Here is a 19,075-nt window from a genome sequence, read left to right as displayed (position 1 = left end):
GAGCCGTGGATGAAGTAGAGCGAAGGTTGTCAGGAGCGAGGTTAGTGAGTAAGAAGTGGAAGTCAGCAGAGTGGCGAGAAACAGACCAAGCGGAAAACTTCATCCTTATATACCTCGGGATATGGTCCAAGTCTGTAAGATTTGTGCGTTCTTGTCAAGTCTATAATGGATTATAATTCCTAGCCAGATATGGAAGACCTGCGCCACTAGGTCCAATAAAGGCACTGTCCACGTTCGGTGGCTGTGTTTTCTGGCCACAATTTCACTCCTCCGATTCTTTTCTTGCCAAACAAATGAGAAATGTCACCAAATGGCAGCCACTACAGCCACTCGTCGCGAGGCTGTCTCTTTGAACGAAATCTTATCACAGTCATATGATACAATAACGCCGATTGTGACGCAGTTCATTATCGTTTTTATTATATATGTGGAGGCAGTTTGAAGGATCTCAGGTCTCAGTTGGACGAAGTGGTATATTAATATTGATTTATTTCCTAAACTACCAAAAACCCTAAAAACTAGTGCGATGTTTATGAACAGATAGCCTGATTATGTCCTTGAAAGCAAAAAAATATAATTAGATCATCATATATGAAGCCAAGGGAGCCCATGGAAACTCTTCGACACTGCCCAAGAAACTTCGACCTTTCCCTTCGGAAGACAATGCTGTAATGATTTCTTGAATTGGTATATGCGGCTATCCATGTCCGAAGGGTCTTCGCAGAACATGCTCTTGTATAGCACAACCTCGACGCGCCCTAGGACCGCTAATGGTGAGGACAGAATCCAACGAATGTGGCGTAAAGCCACCAGGTCTAAAAGCCCTACACTTACGAACGGACTAATCAGTCCGAACTTCAGTGTTTCGAGACGTGGACACAGAATGGGAGTTGTATCGCCCAGAGACTGTGGGGTGAGTGCTTCAATTACTTCATTATTCGGCTTCAGTGGTGGCCATGGCAGTAATTCAAGGCGAGTCAGCTGAGGACATACTAAGCAGCACGCCAGCATCTCCTTGATTGTAATTGGAACATGCTCGAGGATGAGATACCATAACATACAACGCGATCGTTGGATGAGACTAAGGATTTCGATTCCGCAAGCGGAATGCTGCTGTCCTTGAGGATGACCTGAGGGAAACATGTGCTGCATCTGAAGGCGTCGCAGATGGGGAAGATTGAGTGCATTCAGAAACCCTCCTACGAGACGTCCACTGCCTAATACGACGACCTCAAAGGTCTCGAGGATGGCATAAATCGGCGGTCCCACTGGTGTTTGGAAGATACCATCGGTAATTATTACTGAAAACCATTTGAGGCTTTTGCATTGCCGAAGCACCTGAAGATAATCGCTGAGTGTTGAAGAGACAAGGTTCGGAATGAGATGAGCCAGGTGCAAATGTGTTACCCGAGCCCATGGGACATGGATATTCGTCATTCTATACCATGACAGTCCTACACCAAGTGATCGAAGACAAGGTGAGTTATCGAGGTTGATTCTCCGAGAAGGCTCTACTGGAGTCACCATAATGTCAGTTGGAAAGATGTTGATGGTTTTTACATGCGGAAACGACTGGTCTGTGAGCGCAATGAAAGCGGGACAATCGAAGGAAACAGTAGGCATGAAGATAGAGAGGCCACTTAAACGATGCGCATTGGATTGGACAATCTCCAGAAGATGCTCGTACTCGGGGGAACAGTCGCGAAACTCGACTTCGTATACTGGGCGCTGCACAGAATGACCCTTGTCGTGTACAATGGTGAGCTGTAATGGACGTGACCTTGAGTGTTCAAGCCAGAACTCGAATGCTTCGACGTGTGCTCGCAGGGGTGCGTGCCACAAAGTCAATTCTGGAGGAAGATGAAGAATTAACGATGTCCACAGCCGGGGCGTGGCCAAGGCTATCCTCCGCCATGGACGGCATATTCTTCCAAGCAACAACGGCGGTTCTGATACACGTGGTCGAGGACCTGTGTGATGATTGACGTCATTTTCTTCTAGACAATGTTCGAAAATATTAGACATAACCTCCGCCGGTAGTCGCCTAGCTGGAGAAATGAGTGCCTCGCCTTCCCGGATATACTTCTCCAGCTCGACTCGGACACTCAACAGACCAGGGACCTCACATTTCATATCCTCCAACACATCCGCTTGTAACAAGGCGATCATCTCGTCATGAATGAGATGTTCAACCTCTTTATGTGCTTCCTCGGCCTTCTGTAGTCTCGTTCTTGCATCTTCTAATGCCTCTGGAAGGAGAGCGTGGATCTTTGTCGCAAACTGTACGAGTTGCTTTATCTCAGATGTTTGAGTCACAGATGGCATGTAGTTTGTGCCCAGCACGTCTTTGATCGGAAAGACCCATGTACGACAGTACTGGCAAACATCTACGAGGTTAGACTGATTTTGATTCACCGGCAACAGCCACATCAGAAAAGTAGCACGTACAGGCAACTTGAGCTTGTGTGAATCCAAGATCTCCTGGTCTGCCTTAGATAGATGTAGAAATGCCATTGCTATAGTCTGAAGAGTGGCAAGGCTCAGAGGAAACAAAAGGAAAAGTTGCGATGAAAAGTTGAAGTTTGAATGAGATACTTAAAGGAGCCGAATAAGGTGGCAATTTCTAATTTGTAGCCTAGCGCTTGTACGAGCGGAAACGCAAGAGGCCAGACAAGGTTACGTGTCACAATAGACCACACATGTTATAGAGGTTGACGTTCGTAAGATATTACTGCTGGCCACTTGCGGCTTGGAAAGCTTGCACATCCTTGCTAACCTAAAAAGGCAATCAAGGTTTACTCACATATGTTGTGGCTGTGTAATCACCGTGTCTAAACGTTTTCATCTTGGCACTGCACAGTCTGACTTCGATATTGTATCTCATAACTACGTTTTACTTCCAACCTTGTCGGCTTAGACTCATCATATGGACTCACTACTTCAAGAACGTCCTCGGGAGTGAGCGCAGTTTTCGGTCCACCAAGCCTTCGAAAAACAATGGTCACGGTGCCATAAGGCGGCGACTCGTGGCATATGACTTCTCATTCTTTGTGTAAGTCTGGTATTATTATGGTCATAAAACTTAACTTCTGAACGTAACTACAGAGGGGTACGCGCTTTCTGCTAACAGCCACAGCGCCCCATTGACGAATGGTGCCGGCTCTGATTGGAAACATCGGCCACTTTCTCTCATTCGGTCATTCGGATGCGAAGTCTTTGAACGTGGATAATGGTAGCAATGTTAGTGGCGCTACGTGGAATCCATCTTCAAACAAAACATATGTAATAATCATCTATCTTCTCAGATTTATTTTTTGTGAGACTGTTCACCACGGAATCGCCAACCCTTCGGTGTGGGCGGTCCATTCGATAATGCAGTTTTCTGCATACAATGCTGTTACCCACATATGCCCGAGATAGACACAGATGTCCCTTTTCAACGACTTTATTTGAGGCGACATACATCTGGTATCATTTAAACTCTCCTGGGCTATGAAAGTTTCGTAGCGGAGTGTCTTTGACCCTCAATGCGCATAAGGCTCGCCAAACTACTGGGATATCATAACGCCGCCGACGTCGCAAAAAGCGTCAAAAATTTCGCCGTCGTCTGGATAAAAACAAAATTCATAACGCGCCCATACAGCGGACCTTATACATCAAGGTTGGCGACGGACCATAACCTTGCGCAAACGTGCATGTCTGTCACAGGATCAGTGGTAAGAATACGATGACAGGAGATGTGATAAGCATGGGAGGAGGTCGAGGAAGAATGTGACTTAGCGTTCTCAACAGGATGTTTATGCTATCATCTATTGTTGGCACAATAACTGTGGCAGATGACTCGTGTACGTGGTGCAAGTGACCTTCAACGCCTTCTTTTTACTCCGCCGGATCATTGAACGCGCCGGGCTGGATGCCACAATCAATCAACCATTTCCGTAAAAAGAGAAGATAATCAGTAAGAAACGAAGGACGAGAAGAACAGGCAATGGGTCCGGCCAGTGTGAAAGAGCACAAAAAAACCGCGGGCAGCGAAAATAGAACGTCCTCTCTATAAGCATGACGAACAAAATTATAATTTGAATAGCCCTTCTAAGGAGTCGTTCAACTTTGGTTTTCTTACTTAGACCATTACCCGGTGTATCAAGGTATGATGCCCCTGATCGTGGCAATATGCTGTCTGTGCTGGGCTCCATCCATTTAGGTTTTGGCACTAGATAAGACTCCTAAGAGATACGAAAAGGTCAAACGCAAATATAGCGAAGAGAGCTCTCACAAAAATACATTTTCGGTGGTGATAACTTTAAGAAAATGTGCACTCATACGCATCAAACGCCGTTCGATGTATTGATAAACCGGGAAAAGTCAATCACCTCGATTCTAACCCTAATTCTTAATTTAGAGCCCACCAAAAATAAAATCCAGACAGGCATGGTGGGCTGTTTTGCCAATCCTATCGCCACTGGCGGTTGTCTTGACCCATTTCTTCGGTGTGTACATCATAATGAATTTATATGTTAGCCGTCGGGATATGTTGCTAACCGCTTTAGGTCCGACCAGGGGAAAGCCGGGTGTTCTATTTGTTGCCGTAGGAAGCCAGAAATAATCATCAATCATCATGCTGCAAAAGTTCATCGCGTCCGTGTGGCGGTAAGAAAGGATGCAAGATGAAAAGATGCGGGGACGACCTTCTATTAGACACGGAAAAGGGTGAAATTAACTTAGCTTTTTCCGGCATAGAAATGCGAATTAGTTTTTGCTTTATTAACATGCGGCCAGGATGATCTCCGACCAAATACATGTATGTGCCATACAAGGTAGGGAATCAGAAAAACAGTTTAGGTACAACTGGCGATCGTGGTATGAAGTCCCCAATTTAGACTGATTTAGATTTATCAGTGTACCACCAGGGTGAACGAGATTATACGCGTCATCTCAAAAATGAATTGTTGTTGGCACAAATATCAGTCGTAAGCGCCTAGCTCAAGAATGAGCTGCGCATTATGAAGTCAAAGAAGGGCACTCACGTTCACCGAGTTAAATCCGCTCCAGTAGGTACAAATTATGACCTTGAAGTACGGGTATGACGTCGTTATCTTACACGCCATGCATATATTGGGTGAAAGAGTAATTTGGTCACTGCATTTTCGAGACATCCTTGTTTGGATGCCGGTCGATTTGTTCGCTGTCGGTACATCATTGGCCATCACATCTGCACTTCACACACTCCGGAGGGGTATGTCGATAGAATAACTGCAAAAACAGATATATTTTCGCGTTAGTTTGTGACTCATCAGGTAGTTTTTGTTACACTGATGTATATTATTAGCAGCTTTTTTCAAGCGGGAAGACCATAAGGAACCAGAGGCTTCTTACCTCTGGATGAATCGCGAGATGTGATGTTTGCTCATGCCGCGCAGCCTGCGCTTCCCTTTCCAGTGGAGACTCGCAGAACCTCCAATGGAAGGGGGTACATCCCTTCAGACTCCATTTGCCCAGCCTGTAAAGTTTGGCACAGGTTCGCCTATCAAAGAAAATCAAAATCCGGTGAATCCAGTTTTACTTTCGTGCGAGTCGACCAATGGTTAAACATTATGGGCAAGGCAAACAAACACATGAAACTAATGCAGGATGATTCGAAGATAAATTGGTGTGTTCAATATGGTCCGAAGCCAATGTAGGGAAAAGTGAACGGATTATGCATCGACCGTGATCTTCGCATGCAGCCATCTTCAAGATGTTGAATGGCGAAAGATTGTTCGGGGTTACTGCGCAGAATTGAAGTTACAAGAAGAATGCGACGATGGAAACTTCATAGTACAAGATGGCTTGCCCGTTGAAGTCAGAGCCAAGGAGTGGATACTCAGCGCGATATCGTGGATAGGGAAGATGTCAAGGAGAAGGTCCAATATGTTGAAAGCGAAGGTGCTGACACTGGGAGGTGCACTGGTGGTGAGACCCATGCCACTGACACCTGCGAAGACAGCAGGAAATGCATACGAGTCAGACGGGGGACAGGTTTGCGAGTGGGAGTGGTGTTTGGAGAGGAGGGGTTGAGCGGGGAGGAGATGCGGGGAGTCGAGTCTGAGGAAGACGAGTTGGGAGACTTGAACGGACTCGTGGGCTTGGAGGACATCGTCGTGGTCGCGAGTGAAGAGACACGAGGGAAGAGAAAAGGCGACAGGGTATATAAGAGAGAACTGAATGACTGTCACTTTGAACTGCAATCCAAACAGCTCTCCAAGCCTACACTCGCGAATCCCCGCCCTCGCCGCCTCTACTATCGTTGGACACCGGATGCAACCAGTAAGAGATATGCACTTGGGCCTCCAGAGGCTCAACGATCACTGTACAGGTAGCTAGAAAATTGTCAGATGTAGAATATAGTATAGAGAATATAATTGTGAAAGAATTTAGTGAATAGCTTGTCTGTAGCAACAACGACAGACCTGACACTATGCTCTTGAACTCCAGAAGTGTGAATTTTGAGGGAAAGATGGCTCTCTTGCTCCTCGTCCACTCCAAATCCCTCACTGTCCACCCCACACACACCCCAATCTAAAACCTGCCAAGCCCCATTATATACCCAGCGCTATTCCCAAGCACCTTCGCTGGGCTCCCTCAGTCACTTCCGTCATACCATTCCCACCGCTGCCGCACGTACAAGTGCCCTCGCTACTTTACTCACAGCGCCCGACTCTGTGCTCCCACTACCACTTTAGGTATGATTTGCAAGTCACCATAGCCCGGTCCCTCCACCTCAATCTGCACGAGAAACCATATATTCAAAATTTCTCAGACTTCAGTCACAGAAAGCATATTGCCAACGATCTGGTTCGAGATAATAGCATCAATGTGAGTCGTATCATAACATAACAGTACTATTTGTTTCCCCTCAGCTCATGATGTCACACCCTGGTCACCTACTGCCCAATAACACACGTCATTTTAGCTGTCGCTTGATCTCGTCGTCGTCAGTTCACACAATAATCGTAGGGCACAGGCTGACAGCCTTTTCGTTATACACTGCAGAAATAAAATTCAAAGGTAAAGACGAACTATGAATGCACAACTAATTATCACATAGCGCAGCCTATTCTCGCTACGACGACAGAAAGAAATTTACAGCAAGATAATGGTAAAGGCGAACTATAAATGTACAAGTATATAGTCACCCATCACAGCGGATTAACCTTAACAACGCCATTACACGTCACTTCTTCCTTACAATAAGTACATGTAAACTTGGTGCCCACCTACGTTCTGGACAGTGGTCGGTAGAGCCCAACTACAAAAACCGTATACAAAATCAAAATGCCCGGTGTGCCTGTATACCATCTGTAGGCTATCTAGATGCGCGAGCTAGACCTGACGCTTCCCTTTTCCTGCGTTCTTGAACCTATGAGATTGACCTTTTGTGTGGAAGAAATCTATCTAAGGGGCAAAGAATAACAGTGCATATGCATTGTGCACATCTAACAGATTCTTCGCAGTCTCCCTATGAATGCTTTCCAGGGCATCATCAAGTTTGATGGTCGTAATTGATTCCTCCGCTGTCCAATAGCTTTCTTGCAGGTGAGACGCAAATTGGCGAAGAAATTTACTAACGGGCTCGCATGTCTTCGCGACCATCTTGCATTCATCCCTCCATGAGAATTGGGTGAAGAAATCCAGACGCGAGGTCTGGCCAAGAACACCGGGGAAGATTGCTTGAAGTGTGTTCCACTGGTTAACCGAGTCAACAGTGGGGTGGTTCTATTAAGAACAAAGCTTGAAGGAAGTGTCTAGCCACTTGCTGAGAGCAATCAGGGACTGGAACTAGAGTCCAATGTGAGTAACTATATTTTTAGAGAGTATGACAGGTATACAGTACCTAGAGTCCAATGTGAGTAACTAGAGAATAGGAAGCATTGGACTCTGCAGTACTGTCCGAAGTTTTGTAAACAAAGGTAAACAAAGCAGCCACAAAGGGGAAATAATAGAAAACACAATCAATAGTGAATGATAGAAGAATAGATAGAGAAAGGAATGAAAATATATAGGTAGCACAAAGGTGCAGAATCACCAAAACTAACACTCCCCCCTGATGCTGCACCTCCCAAGCATCAGCTCCCCCCTGATCTAATAAGTCCCATTATCTTCCTGAACACTTCCACTTTAGGCTTGGCAAGAGCCTTGGTCAACAAGTCTGCAGGCATTTCAGCAGTGGGAACAAAGATAGGAGCAATCTGCCCAGAGTCAACAACATCTCTCAACCAATGCCATCGCAGATCAAGGTGTTTCATCCGACCATGGTGCTCAGGGTTCTTGGATACAGAGATGGCAGATTGGTTGTCAATATGAAGGGTGGAAGGAGAGGTGATAGGATAGCCCATTTCCTTTAACAAATTTCGCATCCAGCAAATCTCTTTGCCAGCCTCAACAGCAGCAATGTATTCTGCTTCAGTGGTGGACAGAGCAACAATGTTCTGAAGCTTGGAGCTCCAGGAGATAGCACCAGATCCCATCTTGACAATATAGGCACCAGTAGAATGACCAGAGTCCTTGTCACCACCATGATCAGCATCAGAGAAAGTGGTGAAGAGTTCAGTGGAATTAGGATCAGGACCAAGGACAAGGGAATGATCAAGGGTGCCTTGCAAGTAGCGGAACAAGTGCTTGACAGCGCTCCAGTGAGTAAGACCAGGATTAGAGTTATATCTGGCAAGGACTCCAACAGTGTAGGCAATGTCAGGACGAGTGGTAGTGGCCAGATACATCAGAGCACCAACAGCAGCAAGGTAGGGAATGTCCTTCATCAAAGCAGCATCACTGGATGTTTTGGGAGACATGTCCTTGGTGAGGCGCAAACCAGGATCCATGGGAGTGGACACAGGCTTGCAGTCCTTCATGCCAAAGCGCTCCAGAATGTCCAGGGTTTACTGATGTTGGTAGAGGGAGATGGTGCGATTACTTAGGTCTCTAGTGATGGAAATGCCAAGTAGGTAAGAAGTAGGGCCAAGATCACGAAGCTTAAAGTGCAGGGAGAGGTCCTTGACAGCTTGGTCAAGTGCAGAAGTAGAAGTGGATGCCAGTGTCATGTCATCAACAAAGACAGGCAGGATAATGCGCACATCAGCTCTGTTAAAGACATAGATGGCAGAGTCTGAATAAGTACACTTGAATCCGAGTTTTTCAAGCACAGTGTGCATCTTCTGGTTCCACATTCTGCCTCCCTGCTTTGTCCCATAGATGGCCTTGTCCAACTGGCAAACAAGATTGCGAGGACCCTGATGGAATCCCTCTGGCTGATGCATGTAGACCTTGACATCCATGACTCCATTCAGGAATGCATGGAAAATGTCAATGGAGCGCAAATGGAGGTTGTGGATGGCTGCAATGGCAAGGACAACTCTGATGGATGATATGCGGACAGTAGGTGCAAATATTTCGAGGAAATCAAAGCCAGGGCGCTGGTTATAACCTTTGGCCACATATCTGGCCTTGTAGCGCTCAACAGTGCCATCTGAGTTGCGCTTGATCTTGAAGACCCACTTGCCACCAATAGCCTTGACTCCAGGAGGTAGTTCCACTAGTGACCAAGTACCATTGTGCTCATGAGCTTGAAGCTCTTCCATGGCTGCCTCTCTCCATTTATCTGCATCAGGACGCTTCATTGCATCTGCAAACGACCTAGGCTCAGCAGAGTCTCCAAAGTGTGCTACTTCATCATCAACTGCATCAGAATCACTGTCATCACTCTCAATGGCAGGAGTAGGTTGTCTGTGTTGAAGCCATCATGGTCTAGGTGGTCTCCTAGCCCTTACAGGGCGTCTCAGTGCAATAGGCAAGTCAGGAAAAGGTGAGCGATGAGGAGGGTGATTTGGAAGCTCAGGAGGTTGATTCACAGGTGGTTTTGCATCAAGGTCCAAATGAGGCCCATTGTCAGGCAATGGCTGAGGCTGGTGGGCCCATATCTCCCCCTGGACCTGGTGCAGGGACATCCTCAATCAGGCCCAATGGCATGGATAGTGAAGGTGGAGTGGGAGGTGGAGGCGGGACATTGTTAGAAGGCCTCTTCAAGCCAGGGAAGTAGCGCTCATCAAAATCAGCTCTCTCAGAGATAACAGTGCGCTTGGTGGTAGGATTGTAGAATTTCCATCCCTTGTACCCCTCAGGGTAACCAATGAACACACATTTCTCCATATGAGAGCCAAAAACGCCTCTTTTGTCCTTTTGCACATGCACATAGGCAGTGCAGCCCCAAACGCGAAGGTGAGACATGTCAGGCTTGTGTCCATACCACAACTCAAATGGAGTGGCATGGGCCACTGCATCAGTGGGACACCTGTTCCAGACATGCACCAAAGCGGACAGACATTCACCCCAGAAGCTGTTAGGCAATGCAGACTCTGATAACATGGCAGTGATACGCTCAGTCAGAAGTCTGTTTGCTCGCTCTGCCACACCATTCTGCTGAGGACGATTCCTGGTGGTATGCTGTCTGACAATCCCATGGTCATCTGCAAATTGCTCAAATTCCTTGGACATGTACTCTCCCCCTTTGTCATCGCGCAGAGCCTTGATTTTACACTCCAATTGAGTCTCAGCTAAGCCTTGAATCTCTTGAAAGCATCAAAGACATCTGACTTGGCCTTGAGAGGCACAACAACACGGAATCGACTGTGATCGTCAATGAAGGTGACCCAGTAGCGATAACCAGAGAATGTGGGGGAAGAGACTTAGTGTACATCAGAATGGATGAGGTCCAAAGGATGAGCAGAGCGAGTATCAGATGAGGGAAATGGATTGGCATGCATCTTGCCAGACAAGCACGGTTCACAGACAGGATCAGGAGCAGCCTTGGATTCCAGTGTAAGCCCAGTGACCAGATCTCTCTGTATCAGTCTCTTGACATCAGCATGATGGTGGTGAGCCAATCTGCGATGCCAGAGCATCAAATCAAGTGGTATAGTCGCAGTAAAATGTCCCAATTCAACACAAGCAGCAGTAGATCCATCAAGGAATGCTGCATTGTTGTCATTGATAGTTGCAGTGAACAAGAGAGTGTTGTCACGCATAAAGGACATGGAATGAGACGAAATAGTGACATTGAAACCACTTTGACGAGTTAAATACAAGACTGAGAGGAGATTATTTCGAAGATCTGGTACATGGAGCACTCTAGAGAATTCCACAGCCATAGCCACTTTGCCATTCATCACAGGATTAAACACCACAGTACCAACACCAGCTGAATAGACAACAGTGTGATCAGCCAGCTTGATTGGCACACGATATGGGGTATAGTGGTGCATCCAATGACAATGAGGTGTCATATGAGAAGTGGCGCCTGTGTCTGCATTCCAATCAATGTCAGCATCAAGTTGGAGAGGGCAATTAGGATCAGAGGGATGAATGGAACGAAGACTTGCATTCCCAGCTGATTCAGTGACCACAGTAGATGAATTGGCATTGTTGGGCGAAGATTTGGGCTGCTGAGAGGTATTCTGAGAGTTGCTGGAGCCTGCCTGAGCCTTATTGCCACGCTTGTAGCGATTCTTAGCACCCTCCACTGCCTGTTGGCGACTAGCAATGTATCTGTGGCATTTGTCTTGGGTATGACCAAGTAAACCACAGAAATCACACTGAACGCGAGTGGAGGTGGTGGATTGGTTGCAATGATGGCAGTTAGGATGGGTGCAGGTGCTATTGGCAGTGGTAGACGAAGAATGCAAGGCAGAATCGACTTCAGCACGACGACGGCGATTGACCTCTTCAGCAAGGAAAGCATCCCTGAGCTGGGTCTTGTCCAAGGTGCCCAGAAGTAGTAGAGATGAAGTGAAGTGGGAATATTGATCAGGAAGCGCCCTAATCATGGCCATGCATGTCAATTCATCGTCCAATTCAGACAATGAGAAGCCAGTAGGACGAAGATTTTGAATCTGATGCATGCCTTCGTCAATTCTGGTCATGAGAGACTGCAGGGACTCGTCCTCCTTCTTTCTGATAGAGAAGAAGTTGTCATAGGCATTAAATCTCGTCCCAGGCTTCTTAGAGACGTGCACAATTGCCAGTTTCTCCCAGATCTTGACAGGATCATCAATGATGCCATCAAGATGGATGCGCTGCTCTTTGGTGACATTGAGGTATAATGCACCAGCAGCCTTTTCAGCTCTCAACTCCCATTTCTCTATGGCTTCAGCGTCAGTCCCAGGACACTTTTCAGCGCCAGAGACGAGCCTCCACAGTCCCTTGGTCATCAACCAAGCTTGCATTTCACCACTCCACTGGGGGTAGTTAGTGCCAGACAAGGGATGGAACTTGGGATCAGAGTCAGACATGATGGGTGTTGTATAAGACAATAGAGCAATGATAAATGATGTAGGAGACGGCTATAGGCGATGGAATAGTGGCAAAGACAATGGGCAACAGTAGGAGGTGAGCAGATAAGATGGTGAGGCGGTAGAGAGAGGATATGGAGAGGGTCAGAAAGCGCAAGGATAGGTCCAAATAGCGTCCAAAAAGCGTCCAAAAGCGATCCAGGAGGGTGCTAAGGCTTCCTAGTGCTGCTACAGGGTTACACCTGTGTTCCCCTTTCAATTCCACACTGATATTAACAGAGAAATCGCCTCGAGACAGTGTTGGTTAATAGGGCTTGTATATGAGTCAACAAAGTGACTTAAGCTCCCCAAACACCGCAGACTGAGAGAGGCTCTAGGCAACAGCAAACTGAGGCAATGCAGGCGAGCTTCACAGTCTATAGGCTTGTTCTATCTGATAATGGACAGAGTAGAGAAGATTGGAGCTTTATGCACACACCAGATATGCCAAAAAGCGAAAAATAGGGCAAAAAGTCGAAATTGATGCAGAGACAGATAAGATGGATGGATTGCCACCAAATCAGAGGTATAGGGAACATTTTTATAGAGTAATAGATGGCCCAAATATCACAAGAAGTGAAGCACAGGATGTGGAGATATGCAATAGGGGTCCAATAGGGGTGAAAGTGCCAAAAATGCGAACTTCACAGAGGATGATGGAGTGGATGGATTGCCCCCAAATTGAGGGTGTAAAGTGCAATAGTATAGGGTAGTAGATGGCTCAAATAGGGCCAAGATCCGAGCACAGGATGTGGAGATATGGAATAGGGGGCCAAAAGGTGATCAAATGATGATGAAGGCTCACAGAAAGATCCAGCTCAAATCCAACCGCTCTGACAGGTCTTCTAGGGTTATTTAGGCCGTAGAAGACGATGGTAGAAGTTACAGGACGATCGGATAAGGATTGGGTGAGATATGGTGCAGATAAGACCAAAAAAGCGTCCGAAATGGGGGTAACTTGCAACAAGGAGTTGTTGTTGGAGATCAAGATGAGATCAGAGTAATCTGAGGTGATGGATGAGATAATAAGAGTCCCAGAAGACCATGGTTATGATGGATAAGCAGTAGGACACTTGGATGGTGAGATATGAGGTCAGGAAGATGGCTAGAGCACAGGGCTCATAACCTATTAAGAACAAAGCTTGAAGGAAGTGTCTAGCCACTTGCTGAGAGCAATCAGGGACTGGAACTAGAGTCCAATGTGAGTAACTATATTATTAGAGAGTATGACAGGTATACAGTACCTAGAGTCCAATGTGAGTAACTAGAGAATAGGAAGCATTGGACTCTGCAGTACTGTCCGAAGTTTTGTAAACAAAGGTAAACAAAGCAGCCACAAAGGGGAAATAATAGAAAACACAATCAATAGTGAATGATAGAAGAATAGATAGAGAAAGGAATGAAAATATATAGGTAGCACAAAGGTGCAGAATCACCAAAACTAACAGGTTCTGGTCAGTATAATAAAAGAGGACCCATATCAAGATCCACCACACCGATTCAATGTCATGCAACCCATTCATCCAAAAAGGAGGAGGGCGAAGAGGCTTTTCACTGTAGCCCTGTGTTATAAACAGGTAACTCTTAGCATCTACTTCCACCGCCATGAAATGGGGAGTGCCCTGCCAATCGGCAATCAGTGGATGAAATCAATGTTATTGTCGGATTAATCTCACCGTTCGCACATCATGAGATTTATTGGAATGAATACATCTTGCATATTCGAGATTGGCGAGTTTGCCAGTGCCCTGATTGCCATCGGTGATCCATAATGCATTGCCAATGCTGACATCACGATGCACCCAGCCCACTTTATGCAGGTAATATAGGGCTGATTCTGGCGTGAGCAAGTGAGTGCAAGAAAGAACAGAGGAGTTGGTTACCTTTAAGCGTGTCTTTCAAACAACAGATGATATTTGCTAGACTGGTCATATCCTTAAGGGCAACACCCACATCCTCAAAGACAGTGCGAGAGTGAATTCTGCGTGGGATGGGACTATCATCACTTAGCGCAGGGACACATGATACGTGTCCTTCGCTGGGTAAATGCTGTTGTGAGGAGAGGGCCACACTGCCATCAACGGTTAACCACTCAAAACTGCAGCTGGCCCCACCCTCCGTGGGATCGAAGGTTGAATCACAGATATCACCAATTAAAACATCTTCGTAGGCTAGAACTTTCAAGAAATGTTTCTCCGCTTCTGCTGCTTCATGTCCAAACTGTTCCCAAATAGCCAGCAGAATCTGCTCTAACATGGCGCCCTCTGCGTCACGGTTGCTTTCTCTCCACGAGTCTTTTGAAGCAACCTTTCTAGTAATGTCATCGCGTGCCTCATATGTTCCACTGCTAGCCTTATAGTCAGCGCTATAAGTCGTTATTGGCCGTGTTGTGGTAAACTTCATAAACTGATCCTTGTGATGAAGAGCAAACGCGTAATAAATTTTATCCCAGATCGACATGCGCTCAATAGTGGGATCCCATCCAAGACCCACGTCAGTGACAGATCCAAATGAGTAAAAAAGGGAGATGATGTTGTCGAAGTCCTAAGAATTAACCACAGTGAGTGCCAAGACATACACTATAATACACCAACATACACTGAGGAAGTCAATAGGCTCAGTAACCGCGAGAAAAGCACAATTGCTCAACCACAGTCTCAGGTCCGTGTTCTCAATCGTGATGCCATATGCAAAACGACGACATGGGTCCTCTCACATTATGGTATGGAGGCTCCAGATTATCTCCTGTTCGTTCTAAGAAAAATGTTGGCGAATTGGTGTGGAAAAGAATACTTCTGACTTACATCCCTGATGTCCCCTGGATCTAGTCTCTTCTTGAACTCGGCGGGTATAGCAATGTCAAACCAGTGGACCTTGTCCTCCACGGGCAGCTTGGCTGTTTTTGTTTTGATTAACTTAAGGTACCCATCGGGACGGGAGGTATTTTTCCGATCTGGGTTTGGCGTGGTATATCCGTTGTTGTGATAGCGTACTAGATGATTCGAAGTTTCACTCAAGATCCTATTGATGATATCACCTAGAGGACAAAATACGACTTCTTCGCACTGTTTAGACTTGGCAGGTTCAATGTCAAAGCTCTTCCATTGTTGAGCTGCTACTCCATCAATAACAACTCCATTTCGAATGATAATTCCGTCTTCCTCCAATTTTGCACGTACTGGAGCGACTTCTCTTTGAGGAACACTTGGATTGAGACGATCGAATGGAAGCTTGAGGACCTTTTTCAAGTTGCAGAGGACAGCAGTGCGAGACAAGTTAAGGTCTCCCGTACGGTAATTGCTCTGCATAGTATGGCGGGCTACAATGGAATTTGTGGGGATGTCTTGGGATCAACTGTCGTGGTGGACGTTGGACTTGTCCTTCCAGCAATGGGTAATCCAGCTTTACCTTGTTGCCAGCACTATCATGATACTGTCGTTCCTAGTCAGTTTGTATTTGAGATACAATTTGGACGTCACAAAAGTAACAAAAAGTAACACTAAGGTCACATATGCCAGATTGAAGCAGAAATTTCTACGACCATAATTGACGTTCCCATCACGTTGTGTGACTGGACGGCTTTCGCCGAGAAATTTCAAGAAATTTTCGGATAGCCTACACATAGCATGCCTACTGTTGCCAAGGTGTATCAGCTGCATTTTCCACATTCGGTGTTTGTGGCTGAACGTCCAAATAGTAATCAATGTACGGTGGTCGTTTGGTTATGGTTGGAATGCCGGCGACGGCATCTGATTTCTTTCAATGACCGACAATTTCGATAGGTCTCTTTGAATATTCCTAAGGGCATGACCATATCTGTAAAAATGAATGTAGTATATTGTGCTTATTCTCATATGTGGTAGCCTGTATTTGTTATATTTACATTGAAAAAACAGAAAAGTAATCAACGAGCAGGAAACAAGAGATGATAATGCCAGTGCAAAAGCGAGAATACTTGGATGAATCAGTAAACACGGATAATATAATAACTTACAATATGTGACTGCCCGTAAAATGTGGGTGGCAACTGTGGCAACAAGTGATAAAGTCATAAAACAAGAATAAAATAAAAACTCACATTTTATCCACGGCACCAGGGTTGCTATACCGTTATATGACCACCAAATTAGCAACATTGTATGGCCAGATTATCAGAGCTGAATGACAGGGATTGGTTAGTTGACTATAGTGCGACAGCCATAGAAATTTTAGTACTGCACAGTTATGCGGATCTGTGGCCATGTTATTAGTTACAGGTCACACCATCACACACGACAAGGTTTTTTCCTTACTACCGCTCACTGGGTGCTCAATCTCGTCCAACGCTGCAGCCACTATTCTGGATCTATTCCATCACAACGCTCACTCCACAGATCAGCTAAAACCCAATTTATTTTTACTCTGGCCACTTGAGGTTGACTGAGCATGCAAAGTAGGTAAGCGTGACTTTCTGCTTACCTAATATTTCCAGCTGACATATGCCTTGTACCCCCCTGCACTCAATCCCTGGCCTGCCTGCGAACTTTGCCGTACAAGTTTTATGTAGTAACTATTTTCCTTTCCATATTTGTGACATTTTGTCTTCACCAATTTTCCCTGTACTTGCAAAGCACATTTTATAATAATATTGATACTCACAACAATCACGGTCACACTGCATGGGCAAATTAGAGGTATAAAAGCAGCTGTTGAATATACTAAGATGCCGTGTTCCGCAGTGTTTAAAATTCCAACCGTAACCAAATGACCACTGTATCAACAAAATGCGCATACAGCTACTGAGTCATTTTCCAGTCGTTGTCACAATCCTCATGGTCTCAGCTCAAATTTGCGTATACATGTGCACTGTGCATGTTTTTTTTTTGCTATATAAGCTTGTTTCCAGTAAGCATAAATCAAAGTATTTTCCTGCTGACAATGGATGTAGACGCCAATTTGGATGCTTCTGAAGATGTTTTGCTGGAGGTTCAAAAACCAACAATTGGCCAAAATCAGTACAAGAACTGTCGTATGTATATTGCTTTTATGATGATGAAAGGTTATTTAGTCTCCTGACCTTTATTCCAGGGCCAAAGGATGACCAGCATGTAAATGCTATCCTTACACAATATCACCATGATAACATCACTGGCCGAAAGCTCATCAGCAAACTCCTGGCATCTGAGCATGGTATATCTACGAGGTACGTTGGATTGATTACTCTGTTCCTCTATCTTACTTGTTAATTCTTCAGTGAAGCTACTGTAGCTCGCCGGAGGTTGCAGCTTGGACTTCTTGGCAGTACCAATACAACAAAGGCATTAACAGTTTTGCAAAAACGGCAACTTGTGATGGATCAACTTGCTCAGGATCCTCTTAATTGTTGTGGTCCTTGTATTATTTGTGAAGCCATTGTTGCTGAGACAGGTTATTTATTAATAAGGTAGGGTTTACTGTTTTACTTTCATAGTGTAATGTGTAGCCAGTAACAACTAAAACTAATTTCTAGAGATGGTTTTGCTCAGCGTGAGCCCAAGAGCAAAAAAATAGGTCGGCAGGCATTAGTCTCTTTAGGGCCACATCACCAGTGGAGTTCGGATGGACACGACAAACTCACATTAATCAGGTTTCCTATTTAGGGTGTTTGTGATTAGTGGAGTGGGAAATGGCTTGGTCTCTGGGTAGTACCCAACAACCGCTTGAAGACTACTATTGGGTATCCTGTACCTTTCTCTTGTGTATGAATTAGAAGGTATGATTACAGTTATATAGCTCATTCACTTAGTTGTTAACCCCCAAATAGGTATGCCTCTTCAAAATACAACAGATTGTGGGAGTGTAACTACAGAAATGTATGGGTACACTAATGCTTTGCGGCATGATCACATTATATCTGTACCAATTTGTTGATAATCATTATTTTACAGAGAGTACTTCTCACCCCACCTTTCACCTGATGAGCTTCCTGCTCACGGATTCCTGAAAAGTGTCCATAATATTATAATTGAACATGGCTGGCACTTATTGCGGATTCAATGGGGTGATAATGTAAAGGTTTTTGGGAAACAGGTCATGGGATATACAATGAATAATGATCATTAGTACACATTCACTGAACTCTAAAAGTGCAACACTATTAATCCAGTGTTACTTATAGTAATTTAGTACAATGGTTGTGGCTGAGGTTAATCCAGCAAGAACTCAACAACTTGAAGCACCACTTCAATACTCATGTAGTCCGACATGATAAAGACAAGTTACTGCTATCTGGTGTCTCACCAAACATAGTATATGCTTTGTACAAAGATTACAATGCTGAAAATTGCTTACAACCAGTAGATTGTACTATTATCAAAGCATTGATGGAAGAAATAGGTGGTGAAGATTTTAAACATTTTGCAACACTCGAGTACAGCATTCAAGCTCAAGAGGTTTTTAACGGACTTGGCTTTACAGAACTCTCTTTTCAGAATATCTATTACGATAACACATTTTTGGACCTTTAATTTTCATTCTCCTCTTTAACCTTTTACTGTAGTTCTCACACTCCGTGCCATGCAACACTTTCCCTTTTGTTCAAACTCCTCTTTCTCGCACAGCACTGCCTGTATTCTTATTTTAGCTACAAGTCTCTCACGCAGTAGAGCTGGTCACATGGGCTGCGCCCTCTGACATCATCAGCCACTGCCTCTAGTAACTGTATAGTACATACATACAAACAAACCTGTAGTAGT

General features: G+C 45.2%; 7 protein-coding genes across 7 annotated transcripts; 3 read left to right on the top strand and 4 right to left on the bottom strand.

Moving 5' to 3' along the window:
• Positions 1–472: 472 nt before the first annotated feature.
• On the bottom strand, positions 473–2,514 carry SERLADRAFT_413586 (uncharacterized protein; the record flags this gene model as incomplete). Its single annotated transcript, XM_007315019.1, has 1 exon — positions 473–2,514. One exon carries the CDS (start codon positions 2,512–2,514, stop codon positions 586–588), a length of 1,929 nt encoding a protein of 642 aa, XP_007315081.1.
• Positions 2,515–4,930: 2,416 nt separating this feature from the next.
• Positions 4,931–5,207, bottom strand: SERLADRAFT_366545 (uncharacterized protein; the record flags this gene model as incomplete). Its single annotated transcript, XM_007315018.1, has 2 exons — positions 4,931–4,978; positions 5,028–5,207. The coding sequence occupies 2 exons, from the start codon at positions 5,205–5,207 to the stop codon at positions 4,931–4,933; spliced, it is 228 nt and encodes a 75-aa protein (XP_007315080.1).
• Positions 5,208–5,253: 46 nt separating this feature from the next.
• On the top strand, positions 5,254–5,598 carry SERLADRAFT_381091 (uncharacterized protein; the record flags this gene model as incomplete). Its single annotated transcript, XM_007315017.1, has 2 exons — positions 5,254–5,312; positions 5,377–5,598. The coding sequence occupies one exon, from the start codon at positions 5,410–5,412 to the stop codon at positions 5,587–5,589; it is 180 nt and encodes a 59-aa protein (XP_007315079.1).
• Positions 5,599–5,786: 188 nt separating this feature from the next.
• Positions 5,787–6,500, top strand: SERLADRAFT_459750 (uncharacterized protein; the record flags this gene model as incomplete). The annotated part of the gene is made up of 3 exons (XM_007315016.1): positions 5,787–6,018; positions 6,048–6,185; positions 6,237–6,500. 3 exons carry the CDS (start codon positions 5,890–5,892, stop codon positions 6,357–6,359), a joined length of 390 nt encoding a protein of 129 aa, XP_007315078.1.
• Positions 6,501–11,198: 4,698 nt separating this feature from the next.
• Positions 11,199–11,657, bottom strand: SERLADRAFT_338139 (uncharacterized protein; the record flags this gene model as incomplete). The annotated part of the gene is made up of 1 exon (XM_007315015.1): positions 11,199–11,657. A coding segment is annotated over one exon (459 nt), but the record flags the coding sequence as incomplete, so codon positions are not given.
• A 2,833-nt stretch (positions 11,658–14,490) lies between these two features.
• Positions 14,491–15,047, bottom strand: SERLADRAFT_459747 (uncharacterized protein; the record flags this gene model as incomplete). Its single annotated transcript, XM_007315014.1, has 2 exons — positions 14,491–14,906; positions 14,961–15,047. A coding segment is annotated over one exon (330 nt), but the record flags the coding sequence as incomplete, so codon positions are not given.
• A 2,232-nt stretch (positions 15,048–17,279) lies between these two features.
• On the top strand, positions 17,280–18,847 carry SERLADRAFT_366542 (uncharacterized protein; the record flags this gene model as incomplete). The annotated part of the gene is made up of 6 exons (XM_007315013.1): positions 17,280–17,374; positions 17,596–17,784; positions 18,001–18,064; positions 18,114–18,217; positions 18,269–18,442; positions 18,487–18,847. 6 exons carry the CDS (start codon positions 17,280–17,282, stop codon positions 18,845–18,847), a joined length of 987 nt encoding a protein of 328 aa, XP_007315075.1.
• Between the last annotated feature and the right edge of the window lie 228 nt (positions 18,848–19,075).

Source organism: Serpula lacrymans (genome assembly GCF_000218685.1).
Source record: "Serpula lacrymans var. lacrymans S7.9 unplaced genomic scaffold SERLAscaffold_3, whole genome shotgun sequence".
Taxonomy (NCBI): Eukaryota; Fungi; Basidiomycota; class Agaricomycetes; order Boletales; family Serpulaceae; genus Serpula; species Serpula lacrymans.
This window is presented reverse-complemented; position numbering and strand designations above follow the sequence as displayed.